The sequence below is a fragment of the Parus major genome, chromosome 1, assembly GCF_001522545.3.
Source record: "Parus major isolate Abel chromosome 1, Parus_major1.1, whole genome shotgun sequence".
NCBI lineage: Eukaryota > Metazoa > Chordata > Aves > Passeriformes > Paridae > Parus > Parus major.
In genome coordinates, this window is record NC_031768.1 from 89,607,439 (window position 1) to 89,625,904 (window position 18,466).

The 18,466-nt window shown below is 47.2% G+C and overlaps 2 protein-coding genes across 5 annotated transcripts in view; one reads left to right on the plus strand and one right to left on the minus strand.

Annotated features, from left to right (window-relative positions):
• The window catches only part of GSK3B (glycogen synthase kinase 3 beta), a 148,198-nt gene extending 141,458 nt beyond the window's left edge, over positions 1-6,740 (plus strand). For both annotated transcript variants that reach the window (XM_015629537.2, XM_015629543.2), the window contains one exon: positions 1,605-6,740. In XM_015629537.2, the coding sequence (XP_015485023.1) occupies positions 1,605-1,672 (68 nt within the window). In that variant the 3' untranslated portion in view covers positions 1,673-6,740. The remainder of the gene's footprint in view (positions 1-1,604) is intronic.
• A 7,846-nt stretch (positions 6,741-14,586) lies between these two features.
• The window catches only part of CFAP91 (cilia and flagella associated protein 91), a 30,891-nt gene continuing 27,011 nt past the window's right edge, over positions 14,587-18,466 (minus strand). For all 3 annotated transcript variants that reach the window (XM_015635303.3, XM_015635294.3, XM_033517320.1), the window contains 2 exons: positions 18,341-18,432; positions 14,587-15,268 (listed from right to left, as the gene is read on the minus strand). In XM_015635303.3, the coding sequence (XP_015490789.1) occupies positions 15,039-15,268; positions 18,341-18,432 (322 nt within the window). In that variant the 3' untranslated portion in view covers positions 14,587-15,038. The remainder of the gene's footprint in view (positions 15,269-18,340; positions 18,433-18,466) is intronic.

Below are 18,466 nucleotides of genomic sequence, written 5' to 3' on the forward strand. Positions count from 1 at the left end.
GAGACTGGTGAGGCACTGGCACAGGTTGCCCAGAAAAGTTGTGGCTGCCCCTGGAATTGTTCAAGGCCAGGCTGGATGGGGCTTTGGGAAATGTGCTCTAGTGAGAGTTGTCCCTGATCATGGCAGGGAAGTTGGAACTAGATGTTCTTTAAGGTCCCTTCCAACTCAAAGCAATCTGTGATTCAGTTCATTACCTTTGTTCTTGGCTGTGGTCAGGTAAGTGTGGCTGAAGAGGAGGGGATTTTGCTAACAGGTGACCATAGAGCATTGCCCAGCTTCTCTGTGATGGAGAAATGTTACTGCACACCCAGCACCCACCGCTGTGTTTCATCATGTCTGGTATTCCTGCCAGTCACACAGCCCTTCAGGCTGAGGTCACCAAATCTGTTCTTTCTTTTTATAAACCCTTTCCATGTGTCTTCTCAAATACATGGTTTTCCCAGTCTGCCCTCTTCTGTACCGAGATAAGAAGTCTTTCTGATGTATTTTCCTGTTGCAGTATCATTAGCTTTGCAGTTAATCTTACATAAATTAGGTGGGTGAAAATGCCTGACAGTCTCTTAGAGAAAACCTCATTTCATACCTTTTTCCCATCCTGTATTTCACGCATTTAGGTGTTCACCCACTCTATAAGTATCTTACAGTCTTTCTGACATGCCTAATTAGATACTAGATAGAATGGTTCCAGGTAAAACTGGTGCATCTTTTTCCCCCACCAACTCTTCTAGTACTATTTTTTTAGAGGAAATACCTGATACATACAGCCTATGAAAACACAGTTACAGTGAATTTCCTTTTGTTATTTCTTTGCAAACCCTCCTTTGTCTTGGAATGCACTTTGACACATGCCCTTGATCCTGTGACTTGTCTCTCTTTGAAGCACTGTCCCTCCCTGAGAAGGTGTTGGAGGCATTTACTGCAGAGATCTGATCCTCTAACATATCATGTGCTTGCATAAACCTCATTACTGGCTTCAGGCCTTGATGTTAATCTGCTTCAGCAGTTCAGAGGGTGGCAGATCCAACTTGGGTTAAGCAACACAGAATACAGCAGCAGACTTGAAAGACTTTCTCAGGCAACAAGTGCATGAATTGCACGTTGGCACAGCAGCTGTTTCTGCCAGGAGAGCAGGCTTGTCACGTTCCTTGTCCGCACTCATTCACACAACTAACAGGCAGGTTTATTATAAGAAGGACTAACAATGTGAAACTTCAGCACCAATGTGAAACCTCATAGTAACCGCAGACACTGGTGTTGGCTTTGGCAATGCCAGTGTGCCTTGTCCTGTATTTATGTGATGTAACACGGGCAACTTTGCACTGCGCAGCCAGTGTTACAAACTGCAGAACCTGCTGGAGCCCAGACCACAGCCCTCAACCATCCAGGTTGCTTTTGCCCTGCTTAAAGACCATCTTCCATCTATCCCCAGATTGGATTGTTGCATCTGCATGCCCTGAAGTCAGGAGGGCATCCTAACCAGTCTTGGCGGGAGTCGTGGGTTTCCCCTTGTGGAGAATGTCATAGCTGTTGTTTCCAATGTGTCTCAGTTTTGGAGGTAATGCTGGTTGTTTTTTCTCTCTCCCCTTCTCGTCTGTTGTTTGCAGATGTTAACGCAGGAGAACGAGTTCAGACCAATAGTGTAGCTACAGCATCAGCCTCCAACTCCACCTGAACCAGTACCAAGCAGCCAGCTGCACAGGAAAAATCACCAGTAATTTGAGTCTTGCTCAGCAACACTGGTCACATTTGGAAAGAAAATTAAAAAGAGGAAAAAAAAAATCCAACAAAACAACAAACCAACCAACCTGTTCATTTTAGTGTTCAATTTTTTATTATTATTATTGTTGTTCTTATTTAACCTTGTAAAATATCTATAAATACAAACCAGTTTCATTGTATTCTCACTCTGCAGGGTGTCCGGGGCAGGGGACTAGGTGGGGGGAGGAGGGAAAGCGGAGCAATACAACACACCAATGTCTCCCCTCGACAATCTCTTCATGTTGGAAGTTTGCTGTTGTGTACTTCAGAACCAGGACTCTTGCCTCATACCCCCTCCCACAACAGAAAGAAGGAAAAAAACAAAACAAATCCCAAACCTCATTCTCTGCTGAAGTTCTATTTTATTTTTTTTTACCCTCTTTTTTTATTTTCTTTTTAAGTGAAGTTTCGGACTTTGATGTAGTGCACAGCTTGAATTTGGTCGGGAGCTTAGCAGGGGTCATTCAACAGAGCTCAGCGTTTCTTGTCAGCAAATCCATATCCCAGGTTATCTGAAGAACTGCCCTGGCTCGGCACCCAGAGCGGGCGACGTGGTAGGAAAATAGGTTGCCATGGGGTGGGGGGGGGGAGGGTTTGCCCTGTGTCTAAGGCTTGAACCGCTAGCGGAAGCCTTTCATTTTAAAAATCAGTGCTAGTGATGAGGAAATCTGCAGCTTCATGTGGGAAAAGTCTTGCCCGAGTGGGTGATATATAATATAATACACACACATGCACGAACAGCAGCGGTCGGCTCTGCCGGGGCATCCCCTTTGCCCAGCTGGAGCTTCTGTTTCCGTGTCTCGGGCCGGCTCCCAGCTTCAGCAGAGAAGAGCGAACGAACAAAATCCTCAGCGGGGGCAGGGGCCCGGCTGGTGGATGGATGTTAAGGGACTTTTTGGGAAGTGGCCACTGTGAAAGTGTGTTTGGTTGGGTTTTTTCTCTCCCCACCCCTCCTTGGCTCTTGATTTGAACAGGCTTCCCTTTCCTAAGGTGCATACAGGAAAAGGACACCAGGGTTTATAATGTGAACTGTAACAGGCTACTGGTTTATTTTGTAATACTTTTTTTTTAACTGCAGTTTTAACTTGCAGGATGCCACATTCTCTGATAGTTCTGATTTTAAATTCACAGCTAGAATCTGTATTTAATTTTCATCTTTTTTAACCTCTTGCCTTTTTTTTTTTTAATCTCTATTTATTGATGCATATTGCCACGTCGCCATTATGTTTTTACATTGGTAGAATATTAAAATACACATCCGAATGCTCTTGACGGTAATTTGTACCTGCTGACTTGTAGGAAAGCTGGCTCTATATGAGTGTGTGTGTATATATATTATATAAATATATACATGTATACATAGATACAATACTGCTTTTTTTATTTTGTCTACAATCTCGAATCAGTCTGACTGAAGCGTGAGGTGAATGCTTGTTCTAGTCCATCAGTTCAGGGTCCAGGTTTCCTCCCTGCGACGGCGTGTGGTGCGAGCATCCACGTCTCTCTTCCTGAAGTCAAAGCAATATTCCTTGCGAAAGGGTCAGGTGAGCGGCCGGATGCAGCCCCGGCGCGGAAACGAGACTTTTGGAGACCTGATCTTGTGGTAGGCTTGCGGTTGGTGTCCGCTCCAGCCTTATCCTTCTTCAGAGAAACTGTAGTCGCCTTTGGTGCTTACCGAGCCGTTCCTCGACCTGCGGATCTCTAAGGCAAGCAGTTGCTTTTCGGGAGCACGCGGAGCCTTCGTGTGGCCCGGGGGGAACCGGCAGTAGCGGCTTTGGAAGCTCGGCCGCCGCAGGGGCGGCAGGGGCTTGGTCACGAGCTCGGTGTGTTTCTTCTTGTACCTTTTATGCTGTTGACGTGGGATTTTTTTTGGAAACTGTCTCTTAGCAGCCCCGGAACTGATAAAAGCTCTGCCCTCTCCCTCCTGCCTGGCACGCGGTGGGTTTGGGGATGCAGGAGCTGATTGAAGAGGTGAGTGACCACCTACCGTGAAACCGATAAACCCTCATGTTATACCCCTCGGCGATTTGCTGTTGGGCACACACACATAAAAAAAAAAAAAAAAAAGGCTTTAAAGCTTTCTTGCATTCTGGCTGGCTGCAGAGGAAAGCACACCCACGTTGGGAAACAGAAGGCTTTCCAAATCCTTACCTGCAACTTAATAGAAAGGGCTGAAGAGCGTCTTAACGCATGCGCTCGGCTAGTCAGTGTCCTGAAAGGTAAGTGAAGGGGCTTGGTTGACCCAGTGATCCAAATCCACGCAGGAGACTCAAAAAGTAGGACAGTGGCAGGGTATGGATCTGCTGTATAGACAAGACTGCTGAAGCATTGGCCACAGGCGCTGTTATTTGGAGGCAGTAAATTACAGAGTCTTTAAAAAAAAAAAAAGTAATAAAAATATCAAAGAAAAAATTGCTGCTTGTGCCAGGACATGTGGCTTTTCTTTCTCATTTTTTTGTTAAAGACTGGCGGAGGGGAGTCAGAGCGTTTCTCTCTGGTTTTGTGACTGTGCCGGCGTCTGTGTGTGTCTCGTGTGTGTGTTAGGCGGGGGGGAGGGTCAGGGGTGCTCCTCTGGTTTTATTTCTGTTTTCAAGGATCATAGCAGGATCACACACTCTTTTATACAAGTTAGATCCAGGTCTTTGAACAACCTTTTTTTGTAAATAAGAAAAAAAAAAAAAAAATAAAAAAAAACACAGAAAAAATAACAACAAAAAACAAAGCTCCTCACCAAATTCAAGCTTGTACATTATTATTTTTGGTTGTTTTTGAATTTTTGAGTTTTATTGTTTTGTATGTAAATATGTGGACCCAGGAACTGTTATTAATGAGCAAAAAGTTACCGTTCAGGGCAGTGATTCTGTTTAATAATCAGACAAAATGTAGACGAGCTTTTTAAAGCCATATAGTTTTAACTCTGTACAGTAGGTACCGGCCTGTATTATTGTAACAATAACTCTAGCGATGTATAGTGTATCTATATAGTTTGGAGTGCCTTCGCTTCCATGATTTTTTGAATTTTATTTCCCTTTTATTTTTTTCTCCTCCTTCTTTATTAACAATGTCTCCCACCCCAAACCCACATCTTTGCTCCCCCCTCCCCGCCCCGCTTTCTAACTCTTTGAGTGCTGTAAGGTTTCGGTGATACCCTGATCAGTAGCAGAACGAAAAGAAACCGTCTCCACCGTCATTTACTTCATTGGAGCCGTGGCTTTGTTCTGGGAGTCTCCAAGGTGCCCGCCCTGCCCTTCTCCTCCCGCTAGCAGCAGCCGATTTCATCGGACCCTTGCCCTAGCAGCCCATTTAGATTTTGCTTGTCTCTCCCCTCAATCCTGCGCTCAGGAGCGGCTGGGCAGCAGCAGCTTCCAGGAGGCTCGGCCTTCCCACCCTCCCTGCAGCTGGGCCGGGGGCAGCGGCGAGCGGAAAGGGCCCCCAGGGAGGGAAATCCCCACACCCCACAGGGTTGCTGCGCTGCCGTGGGAGCGGGGGCATCGCTGTAGGAGACTGCGGTGGTTTTTTCTGCCGGGAGGACTTTCTGTTCCCTTTCTTCTCCCTATTTTTCCCCCACATCCTTCCCTGAAGTCACTTTTGTTTTCTTGAGATAAGTTTAACATGACTCTTGATTTCTTGTGCCCAGCACGAAGGCCTTGTTTCTAAAACTAGTTTGCTTGTGTTTTACTACCTTGTTAGTATTCCACATAAGATTGTCTTGAATGGGAAAACACGTAACTCTTTACCAAACCAAAGGTTGCTGTTTTATTTCGAAGCATCTCGTGTTCATTCCAGTGAAGCAGAGGCTGCACTTTCTTTCTGGTGACACGAAGGTCAGTGATGCCAAGCTGTTGGCGACAGTCTGCTCAGAGCTGTCCCTCTCTTCTTTTACACTCTTTCAGGCTTCTTTTTTAACCCAGTGTGGTCTTGATGTGTCCTTTACGTCAGCCCTGCCATAGTGGGTCCCTGAGCCGGGCTGGATCGCAATCTGTCTCTCCCGATGGATGCTCAATCAAGACACTGGTGTTCTTTACTATTAAACTTATCTACCTTGCTAGGGAAAAAAAAAAAAAAATTACCTGGAAAAGAAAATTGACTGGTAGAAGACCCCTGAACACTCTGTCCCCTTATTTCGAAGCCAAGCTTTACCTAAAATAATGGCAGGTGCCTGCGACTTGCAACCTAAAATTCCCCCTCCCCCAGTTTTCAGTACTTGGAAAAGCAGAAGTCAAGCAGCCTGTCAGACTCGTACTCCTGTACTAGGAACCTCAGCCACCGCAGAGAAAAAGGAAAAGCCGATGAGGAAAAGCACAGTAGGGTATTCGGTCCGGGCTCTGCCTTCCGGAGACTGCCAGCGGGTACCCCTGGGGTGGCAGCTGATTTCCACGGGGCTCTCGGCCGCTTCTGGTCGTAGTCGGCTTCGTTTTGCAACACTGCAATAATGGCAAAACGACAGGAAAGGAAAACAGTACCTAAGGGGTTAGCTCGAGAAAAGTAGCTTCCTTGTGTTGGTCTTTCTCAATTTATTTTTAATATATATATATAAAATATATTTATATATATATAATTTGCTTGCCTGTAAAATTTGCGTTCATTAATGTGTTGCTGATGGATCACTTGGGCCTGTACACACCAATTAGCGTGACCACTTCCATCATAAAAACAGAAATCTAAATATATATATATTAAGGACTGTGGGTTGTATACAAACTATTGCATACACTTGTGCAAATCTGTCTTGATTTAAAGGAAAAGCAAAACCTGTATAACATTATTACTACTTGAATGCCTCTGTGACTGATTTTTTTTTTTTTTCATTTTAAATATAAACTTTTTTTGTGGAAAGTATGCTTAATGTTTTATTATTTCCCCCGCCCCATTCCCCTTGTAAATACGTTTTGTTCTGTGTGACTCGGTTCGGAAATAGTTAACTGGTACTGTAATTTGCATTAAATAAAAAGTAGGTTAGCCTGGAAATGAAATTTAAAAAATACCAAGTGTGTGGTCTTTATTTCAAAAAATTGCCCTATTCTTCCCTCCTCCTCTCTCCCTTCTCTGACCCTTGTTCCTCACCCTCATGCCTCTTTCCACTCTGTGAGAATAGGTGGACGTGAATCTTTGTAATAATAAAGAAAAACCTCCAGAAATGAGCATGTTTTCTTAAATGAGCTGTGTTATTCCATGCTATTTTTAAAGAGATGCCAGCTTGTCTATGATACCGTTTGATTTGATGGAGAGAGGAACCCTGGGACATAAATATTTCAAATTGAAACCAACCAATCTTCCTTTACCGTCCACCTATAGATACAAACTTAAGAACCTGTGTAAACTGCTGGCTTTGAATCCTGCACTCATGGTTGTTTGGGTTGTTTTTTTTTTAATCATTGGATCCCATTAGTAATGTTATTTGGTGGTGATCTGTAAAGTTTGTCGAGACCACGTCCAGTGGACCGTTCCTCCAGCAAATCAGCACGTAGCTATCTCTGAGTTGGGTTTCCGGTACTGGATAATGTATGTATTAAACATGACATGTCTATTAGCGCAAAAAGAAAAAAGAAAAAAAAAAATAAAAATCCTTTTTTGGGCTGGCTGACCTGGCCGAATCCATTCTGTCGCTATCCTAAAGGCTAGATGCGAGGTCATGTGACTGCTGCTTCAATAAAAACAAATTTATATTGCAAAGAGACTCCTCTTGCTTTGTTTGTGTGCCACGAGCCGCGGTTGTTCCCGTGAAACCTTTGCTGGGCTCCGGGCTGGAGCATCCACTCCAGAGCCCTCCAGGACAAGTGGGAGCAGGGTGGGAAGGGGCCCTTGATGGGTCCACACGGTGAGTGTTGAGTCAGGATCTCCTTGATCCTCTTCTGATTGCCAAATGTGTGTCTGGGAGCTGTCCTGGCCCCTCCTGGCTGCTGGAGCCGTGCCCCTCGGAGCAGGTGCCAGCTCCCTGAGCGGGCTCGGGGCTTGCTTTGTGCAGGCCCTGCTGCTCTGGGACACCGGGGTGGCAGGGCCAGGCAGCCACCCATGGCCTGGCTGCCCCAGAAGCAGCATGGTGAGCAGAGGCTGCTGTCCCTTCGCTAACCTCTGTCCCACAAGGTCACGGCATTCTGGAAGCATCCAACTCCTGCTGAGACTGGGACTGCTCTGCTCGGCCCTGGCATTCAGGGTGGCCATTTACATCTGCAAACATCGCTGCTGAAACTACAGCACCCCTCCTCTGGGTGAGTTTATCTGTTTAAAGCTTGCTTCTGGTGGGAGTTCATCACAATCCTCAGTGATTTGGGGTGGTGGTCAGTCATCCTTGGGCACTTCCCTGGATGGACACGCACTGGGGCCTCCCGTCTCTTCTGAACCTCCCCCACCTGGAATGCAAGTTGTGGGCTCTCTTTACCCGCTGTCTTTGCACAGGAACTCTGAGCTCCAGTCTCAGATCTCTCTTCTGAATGTCAGAGCCAAATGAACAGGACTCAAGCACCTCCCAACTACTTGCTAAGCTGATTGGAAGGGGATCTTCAGCTCCTGCACATCTTTGTAATGGTTCAAATTTTATCTCCTCTGCAGTTGTCTCAAACACCCTCCCTAAGCTGTGAGAACCAAAAGCAGCCAGAGGTTCCCTACAGTGCTCTCCCCAGTGTCAATGAAGCATCTGGTAGTTGCTGCCTGTCTGTCTCCGTACCTGAGGATTGCATTGAGCCATCTGCACAGAGGCTGCAGCTGTCCAGTTTATCCAGCACTCCCTCCCACTGTAACCCCTGCAAGCATTGCCAGTGGGACTGTTACAGTTCATAGCGTGTTTAGATTCCAAACACCCTTTTAAAATATGTAATGAAACACCTCAGCATCAAGAGCCAGTCCTTGCACAACCTTCCAGGGAACATCATTCTGTCATCCTGTGAGAAAATACTTTTTGAGACCCGTCTGCAAACCAGGGTCAAATCCACTTAGCTGTCGGTCACCAGCGCCTTGGGATGATTTAAAATGCTAATCCGAGCCTAAAGCAGCACCAAGCTGAATGCGGTGCGAGATCTGTTCCACTGATGTGCTTTGTCTTTATCGAGCGAGCTGCCAGCCATCTGCGTTGGAATTAAAAGTCAGTGTCAAGGCTACTGGCACCATTTGTTATCTGGAAGGTGGCAGCTTTTGGGCTGCTGGTGGGAAGGTCCAAGTGGCTTTCTGTGGGAGAAGAACAAGGGTCACAAAGAAGGAGGAGGAGGGAACTGAGCCACGAACTGCAGAGGGGAGAGAGGAGCACTGCAGTTTGTCTGAGGCACCACGTCCAGTTGCTTGGAGACGGCGAGCCCAGCAGATGGTACACAACCTCATCAGCCAGCCTGGAACCTCGCTTCCCTCCCTGGGCTCCGGGAGGGGCTTGGCTGTGCCCTTGTCCTGTTGTCCCTTGCTAGTCTTGAATCGTGGTGTTCCTGGCAAAGGACTGGCTTTGCTAAACCAGCTGTGCACAAAGGCTGCAAAATCCAAGCTCTGGTAGGAAAGGAAGGTGTGCAGGTGTCAATGCCCCACAGGGCACAGCAGGAAAGCCAGGCTCTGTCTGGGTGTGTGTTGTACAATGCGAGGCTTTGGAGCAGAGACCTGACCCCCAAAACAAAATCCTGCTGGGGGCTCGTCTCAGGTGAGAGTACAGGTGAGTGCTCAGGGCTGTAAGGGAAAACTGGACTTCACAGCAAACACCTGCCTTTGGTCAGTGCAGGAATGCAGCCCTGGATCTTGCTGCACACCCAGCTAATTCCCAGTGCCCTGGCATGGGTATTTTCTTGGTGTATCCTATTCCTCCCTGAGTCTGCATGCAGCTGCATAGGTGTCCCATACAGTCAATGGAGTTAAAGCCTTCTCCTCCAGGAATTCCCTGCTCTCTGCATCACCCCTCTCAGCTCACTCCAGAGGTAAGGCTGGGTCCTCCAGTACAAGTGGGGAATGAACAGTTCTTCCCTTGTGGAAGCTTGTGAGTGGCTGCAGCAGGGCATTTCTGACCGGGTGCTCTGCCCCAAGAGCTGCAGTGGGGCAGTCTGCCCAAGCCCAGGGCTGTCTGCAGAGCCCCCTCACTTGCTGCAGAGTGAGAAACTCTGGCTGTGGGCAAACAAACCCTCATCCCCAGGCAGAGCTGCCTGGCAGAGCACCAGCACCTGTCCCAGCAGAGGAGCCACAGGCCCTCTGTACAGTGTAAGGCACAGAGAACTCAGAATGAAATGGATTGCTAAGCAGAGAGATTGAGGGGTTTGGGCTTTTTGCTTGCCATTTTTTTCCCTAAGCAAAGTTTCTAAAGACTGGTGGAAGGCAGGAGTTAGAGCAGGACTGTTCATTGGCTGCTTGACCTCCATGTGTTTTACCTCACCTCCAAGTGCTCAGAGCAGTCACAGGGTCCAGACACCTGCTGCTGACAAGAGGGACTGGCAGGTCCTGCCAGAGGGAGACAGCGGCTGCAGGGAGCGAGGCAGGGTCAGGTGTGTGGTGGGAACAGCGCAGGAGCTTGAGAGGAAGCAAAGGGCATTCATCCCCTTCTTCCCAGATCCCCGTTATCACCCTCCACAACTTCCCAGCATCAGGCTGCAGCCAGGTGGGGATCGGTCTCTCTCCCAGGTAACAAGCAAGAGGACAGGAGGAAATGGCCTCAAGTTCCACCAGGAAAGGTTTACATTGGATATTAGGAAAAACTTTCTTCATGGAAAGTGTTGTCAAGCCCTGGAGCAGGCTGCCCAGGGAAGTGGTGAAGCCACCCCCTATCCCTGCAGATATTTAAGAGATGTGACACTTGGGGACATGGTTTAGTGGTGGACTGGCAGTGCTGGGTTAATGGTTGGACTTGGTGACTTTAGAGGTCCTCTACATCCTAAACAATTCCATGATTGCTTCCTCTGGCATAATAGCAGCCATACCCTCCTCCTCCCTTCTGCAGCTCGTTCCTGTAGCCAAACCCTTTGCCAGGCCAGAGTGCTCAGGAGGAAGATAGTGCTTACTGGAAAAACCCAGGTGGTTTGAGAGCATTTTTACTTGAGATCAGTGATGTTGTTTGGAATGCTGCCATAAGTTAGCAGCCTTGGGAAAAGGGACTGCCCAGCTGGGGACTCTTTGGACCATTTCAGTTACACCTCTTTTAAGATTTTTGTTTCACAGCACCAGGCCTTGGAAGAGGTTGGTCAATGGAAGCTGTTTCTGCTATAGACAACTGATTTGGGGCCCATGCAGCAATGAAAAAATGTTTTGCATTTGGCTGGAGGCAGAAAAATTACGTTGGTAGGTGGAGAGAGGTTTCAATTCAACAGGTAATGAACCACCATGGTGTTTGCAAGAGGCTGTTACTGGCTCAGTAACAAACAAAAGGGAGATTCTTAGGCTCAATCCTGCAGCAGCCCAGGGAGAAAGCAGCAAATCTCTACCACCTTTATTTCACTGCAATTGGCACCTCGGGGGCACCGCACGCTCCGGCTGTTCCCCGAGGACAAGGACCAACAGCCCCAGCACTGACTGAGGAGCTCCAGGAGTGCAGGCTGCCATGCAACCTCCACACTGGGGGAACTGGATGGGATAAATCTCATCTGGCCAGGCTCTGCAGTGTTCCAAGCCGCTGTAGAGCAGTGGGCAGCTGCAATGGTGAGTGTTGGCAGGAGCAGCCACAGCTCTCGGGTCCATTGTGCTGAGGTGATGCACATGGATACAGGTAAGCAGCCCTGCAGGAAGGAAAGGGGAATAGGACATCCCTTCCAAGTGCTGCTTGAAGGATTGGGATGTGGTACATGAGAGGAGGCCAAGAGAAGTGGCCTTGTCTCCAGCCAGAAGTGGAGGAAAAGGTGAGTGGGGTTGATGCAGCGTGTGGGAGAAAAGGAGGAATGAGAGGGAATGAATGATACGATCAGAGCAGAGAGCCGGAGCTGCCCTGCTCCACGGGTTTCAGCGTACACCCTTCCCCTCGGCCTCGTGGCATTTCTGTCTCATGCAAACAGTGTCTGTTGAGATGCTTTCCTTGCCAGTTCTGCTCCAGGCAGTGGCTGGGAGGAGAGGTGGGAGCTGTGGTCCAGGGTGGTCCCGGGAAAATTGAATTCACTAATTCAGGTGTAAACATTCTGTCTCGGGGAGTTGGCAGTTTTGGCAGGTGTTCAAACCAATTCCACAGGCAGACACAGGAAACAAGACTCCCCATCCAAGCCCAGGCCCAATTCTGGAGGGCACTGTGGTGAGGAGGCTGGATGCCAGCACAATACTGATTCACCAATCATAAAAGCACAGGAAAAGTTGCATGAACAGTACTTTGGTGAACGCAGGGAAACAGGACTTGGATAGTCAGCAATAGTGCAACTTGGCCTTGTTAAAAGCCTTGAGCATGTGAGGACCATACTTGTAGGCTTAATTCCACTCTCCTAAAAAAAATAAGTTGTTTGAGGGCTGAATTGAGCCCAATGAAGTATCAAGCAAATCCTGCACACTTGCAAGACCAGGAGCAGAGGGAACAGCTGTGCTCAGAAAGTGGCAGGAACTCTTTTAACAGCACCACACCCAGGTCTATGGCAGCAGCTTTTGTGATGGTCATGTTGCTTTGAAGGGAGCCAGGAGAGTGGGGGAGTGTGGTTTTGGTGTGGTTTTCTGCTGGCAGAAATGCAGACACTACGTTTCCAGTAAAGAAGGACCCAGAGTCCTTTTTCCTGAACTGTACTTGGTGCCATAGGATTTCCTACCAGAGCTATATGGGCAGGGAAGCCCTGGGACAATTTGCATTCATTCATTTACTGCAGAGACCAATTTTTTGCCATTCTCAGGGTGCAGTGACCCCAGAGGCCCGTTTGGCTCAGCCCGTCTCCCCCACCTGCCAGAAGACAGGAGCCAGCAGAGCGGCACTGCCAGGCTCCCTCCCTGCAGGCAGCTGGTGAAAGAAAAGTGGGACAAGCTGAATTTTCCTCATGGTTCCACTGTATTGGTGCAGCCCTGGAGGCATCTGCTGTGTTTGTTTCGGCTATGGGCTCCTCCCCAGAGTTGTTCGGTCTCCTGCTAGGAGAGGGAATGGTGCATTCTTATGCTGTTGATTTATGATCCCAATTCTCTCGCACTGTGCTCATTTTCCTTCTCAAAGTACATTCTGCAAAGCTTGAGAAAAAAAGACCTGCATAACAATTGAAAGCAGTTTCTACAGAAGAGCTTCCTGCAGGAATCCTGCCATGGCCTTCAGTTTACATGCTAGGCAATGTCATGTGGAAGAGATGGCTTTACCCTGATGGTGTCCCTTAAATCATAATAGAAGCTGAGACATTTATAGCTCAGCCTGTGTACAGCATCTGGAGTCCCCTGCCCCCTCGTTGTCATGCAGAGCTGTATCCCGACAGAAGACCAAAGTGCTGTAACCTCCGTCCATTCCCACACCTGTTGGAATACTTAGCTTTATAAAACCACACCCAATTGTACAATGAGCCGCGTGCAGAATGTTTATTTTGAAAGTCCATCTTCAGAAATACAGCAAGTGCCTCAATGGATGGGCCTTCCTGTTCTTGTGTATCAAGTTTTCCATGTCTCTCCTATTACACTGGATCTTGTGATTCATGTTATCCCCCCTCCTTTTAACCAGACTAAATTTGTCCAAGGTGGCCTGAGGCTACAGAGCCGATCCGATCCCTGCACAGCTCCTCCTCCCACACTGTGGAGAGTGTTTTGTTCTATATTTTTGTATTTGCAACCTTCCCTTTTACTGACCAGCTACAAATACCATGAGAATTGCCCCAAATCCCCAGTCCATAATGGGATCATCCTCACAGAGTCATAACCAAAACTGGTCACTTCTCTCTGACTCCTGCCAGAAACTGCAGCACTTTACAGAGGCTGCCTGGCCCCAGCAGTCCCCTGGTGCTCCTGGTTCAGCGACCTGGAGACCAGCAGTGGTTTGGTGCAGCTCTTTTTCGTCCCTCCAGCTGTTACTTACTCCCGAGTGGAATACAGGGGTATCCAGACTGCTATCTCCTCCCTCTCCCCTCCCTGTAAATTCCTTTCCCTGTACCCTGCCCCAGCCTAACCACAAAACAAAGACTCGATGCAGAATTTTTACAGAAAAGCATTAATGAGTGCCGTTTTTGACCAGCTGCTGGTTTGTGTTATGTAGGAGAGGCACTACGGTCGGGATTAGCCGAACCACACCTGAGCTTTACAGACCCAGCACAAGGAAAAGACGATCCACAGGGAGAAGTGATGGAAGCAGGGAGAGATCAGCCCCTTACCACTGTAGCACTGAGGACCAGTACTGCTGTTGGCTGTGTAAGCTGTAGCCATCAATGAATGAGCATTTTGGGTGTGGTGGTGTGGCTGTGCCCGCCCCTCCAAAATGTCGTGCTTGGTGTAAATGTCCCTTCATGCGCTAAGGCCACAGCCCTTGGGAGTTGTGACACGTGAGCGCTGGAGAGCTGAGCGAGCCGTGAGCTCTGTGACAGATGCACTGCGCCTGTCTGAGCCCGCTGCTTCCCTGTGCCTGCAAACACGGCAAAGCCAGCACACGGCAAAGCCAGCACCCTTTCTGTGTAGCCCTCGGAGCTGGAGAGCCAGAGTGACTAACACTGTTCCAAGAAAAATAAGATTCTTTCCAGAATTGCTCTTTGCAGTGATAAAAAGCAAGAAGTGGTCAGCCTGAAGAGTAACATTTCTGGAAAATGCATCAGCCCTGCCATGTCCGTGTCATCCTGTTATCACCCAGCTTTGTGCCAGACACTGCCTGCTTGTCAGAAACCACCCTGCTGAGGACAGGGGCACCTTTTCTTTCTCCAAGGACTAATGATATGAAAAGATGATGCAAAATCTGACTGGTTTTGTTCAGCTCCTGTGCTTTATTAATAGCAGGAAGCCACTGGGCCTTACACCACTAAGGAAATCAGTGGGACACACTTGTCTGTGGATGCTCTTGACTCAAAATTTCCCACTTATGGAGTATTTTTTCATTTAATGCTATTGAAGCAAAGAAATACCACCAAAAGCCCAGGTGCAGATTTTTATTGGTCTGTGCCAGGAAAACAAACAAGGAATGCTAACACTGCTTTCTCACTCAAGCTTCTCTAAATAATCAGAAGAGAAAAATTGGCTAATGAAGTCCAAAGCAAGTTAGGGAGGGAGTGGAGGGAGCTGCCACACCAAAATGTATACAGAATGGTTCAAGGACAGCACTGCTGGCAGGCAGCAGGAGGGACAGCCCAAGGGAGAGAGAGGGCTTTCCATTCAGGGTGCCCTGAAAAAGTAAATATAATGTGCTTCCCTTTCCCTCGCCATGCTCCTAACTCAAATCACACAGGAGAAGGGGAACTCACTCATCTTCTGTCCTAGGAGGCTGTAGGATCCTTGTGGAATCCTTGTCCGAGTTCATGTGCAACTGTGGCAGGGTGAGTGCTGTCAGCTGCACTTGGTCCAGCAGCTGTCCCAGCAGGAGAATCTTCCTCTCTCTCAGGGGCAGATGCCTCCTGATGCGGTGCCAGATCAGCCAGAGCCCTCTCTGTGCCTCCATGGATGATCTGATGAGCAGCATAGATGTGTTTTCTTTGGGACTGCCTCACTGTGCATAAAAAGAGATAAGGCTTTTACTTGGAAATGTACAGCAAAGTGTTCTCTGTAGGGGAGAAGGGAGGAATAGCTTTTAGCAGCCCTGCAGCTGTGGAAAAGTCTGTCTCAGGAAAAAAAATCACGCCCTTCTAACTTTGGCTGAAAGCGTTCTACTGCCACCTAATAGCAGCAACCAACTTTGCATTTCACTTTGAAGACTGGCCCCCACAGTGGGAAGCACAGCCAAAGTGCTCTTTCCGGCTTTGGGAACAACTGCCCAGGATATATTTTCAATCTTTAACATCTTTCCCTTCAGTGTCTGTTAATTGCAGCAAGCCTCTGAAGAATCCAGCTGAAATCTGCTATCTCCTGTGCCAGGATTTGACCTGCACTCAGAAACTCTGACTGAGTTCAAAGTAAGACTCGGAGCCACAACTGACACATGAAGTCACCTGCCTACCTTATCACCTCCCCTCAGCTACTGCAGGATTGCCTCCTTTCATCCAAAGCTATTTGTATGCATTTCCAACCCACCTCCTGGGAAATAATTACCCAAGCCTAAGTGTTCACCCTACAGCTCTCTTTATTGCTCTTGACTATTCTTTGTTCTCCCTTTCCCTCTTTATCTCAGTCATGGAGACTGAAGCACTGTGTGCCTTATGGAGGGCGTAAGGAATCGTGCAGGAGCAAGGTGTAGCTCTCATCCTGTCACTTCCCTCCAGAAGTCCAAGACTTACTTTGGCCTGTTTCAAGGCTGAGTTGTGCTTAGACTTTAAATCTGAAGCACTGGTGTCCTGCATGCTGGCACACAGTTCTGCTGTCCCTGTCTCAGTCACTCAGCGTTACCAACCCACCCTGTTTATGTTAATTGTTTGCATCAACTGCATCATCTATACTGGGAATTCTCCCCTGGAATTTCTGCAGTCCCTTTCTCCCTCCACAGTGAATTCTATCTAAAGGACAGTGTGCTGAAATGGGTGAGTGGCTGTCTTTTTCCAAGCGAGGTTCTTCATATCAGCACAGTGACTTCTGCTTCCACTGAGGCAGGGTTCAGAATTGAGGTGCAGAGGTTTTTCAGGGTGAACCAGTATGGGATAACCCCTGCTTTTATGCATCAAAATACAATGAAATTAGGAGGAAAAAATCCTACACTAGGCAATGGCAAAACAGAGGTGTTTAAGGGGAAGTTAAAGTGTAGGCAAAGACTAAACCTGCAGGCCCTCAAATCTTTGTTCTACAAATGGATTTGCTCCTTTGACAGGACAGGTAACTGTGCTCTTAGATCACTTCCTGAGAGTTTCAAGGAAGGTGAATGCTCAAGCATGGGCCAGGTTGCTAAAACATAGTTTCATAATGAATAATTTGGCTCACTATAGGGAAGGCTTTAAAAGCTACCACAGAAATGCAATGCAGTAATGTGTTTATAAGATCTAATGCCATTCTTTGGTAGTATTTCCTTTGGATTTCCATGGAATAGTTAATGATTCTGAAAGTATCGCTGTGCAGGAGGTTTACAGCAGGGTGTGTTCATCAGAGTGTACATCTGGTAGAATTCAACTGTCTTAAGTGAACGGAGCCCCCTCTACCCCATGCAGCAACAGCAGAAGAGAGTATGAGCCACGTCTCTTCCTGACATTTGATTTCTGCTGTCACAAGAATATCATGACAAATTTTTCCTGATCATATTTGATCACTCTTACTTAACATCCTACTGCTATATTCCACCAGCATCCCCTTTAATTTTTAATTTGGTCTAGCTCTGCTTTCCAGGCAAACTCACTGTAGCTATCACAGATTCTGAAGATTTTTTTTCCTGTTGTTTGGGAGTGCTTCTGAGGTGCATTGTTCATTAGCTGCTGTTGCATTTAAGCCCAGTACGTATTTTGAGCCTTGATGAATGTCTTCACTATGTCCAGAATCCTAAGCCATCTCCAGGTCTTCTTTCTGCTCTCCTTTCTGAGGCAGGCTAACCTGTGTGTGCTAGTGCCTGAGCTGCAGGCTTCACTGACTACAATTACATCACCAGCTCTGGAAGGCTGGCAGAAGGAGTGCTGGAGCACAGGGAGCTGATTTAAGCTTATGCAGAACTGCCAGCTGCAGAACAGGTCCTGTTGTTGTGGCAGCACACAAGCCAGGAAGAAGAAAGTTCGTATAGTTCTGAGACCACAAAATGTGTACTCAGGGTTTGTGTTTTCATTCACAAAGCAATAAAGAGGCACTGAACTAAGTGTCTTTGTTCTCAAGGCAGAGAAGTGCACTGTAGCAAGGACCCCTACAAGCTGTGTTGTGATTCAATTGCTTTCCTTAGGTCATATTCACTTTCTGTGGGTGACTGGTTTAGTCACAATCTTCCACCTGTGCTGGTCAGTGGAAACATCCCAGATAGGAACAGCCACTTATTAATTACATGACTTAATGTAATACACAAGTCTCCAGTGTCTTCCCCTCTGTATTTCGATAGACAACATTCCATTTTTTGTTAAATAGAAATATCCTTTACAACTGCAAGGTTATCTCCTTAAAACATGATGCTACTACAGCCAACCTTAAAACTTTATCTTTACCTCTTGCTCTCAGCCAACTGGGAAGGAGAGGGAAGCATAGGAAAGTATATAACCTTCCTTCCATATATGACATATTTAAGTAATTTGCTTGTTAAAGTCTTCTGCAGGTTTAGAAATTGCCATATAATAACACAATTCGCAGCTGTGCTACTTAAAGATTTTTACCAGTTTGTTTCTGAATGTGCAATGGGCTGCTTCTTTTAATGCAGTTTTATTGTTGCAGATACACCAAATTTCTCATAGCAAACCAGGTTGGAACATCAAGGATTATTTGATCCAGCCTTTCTTGGCATAAGCACAGGCCAGATCTTACAGCAGGTCTGAATTTCAGTCACCATTTAAAAAGACTAAAGCTCATGAGAAACTCAAAAAGGTGAAAGAGCTTAACTTTCTACCTGCAGAGAGCCAAAAAGGAATCTCAGGGAACTGAGACAACTCTTAGCTGCATTATTCCTTTCAGGGAGCTAGAATAAGGAGAGTGAACCAGTTCATAAAGAAAATAAAGTTACTGATCTTCTTACCTCTTTCTCTCATGAAGTTTTTCTCAGCCTCTGGGATCAGGAAATTGTAAACCAGCTCTGCTACAATCTCTTCTGACTGTAGGCGAGTTCGACTACAGGATAGATGCACAGTGGTATTAGTATTTT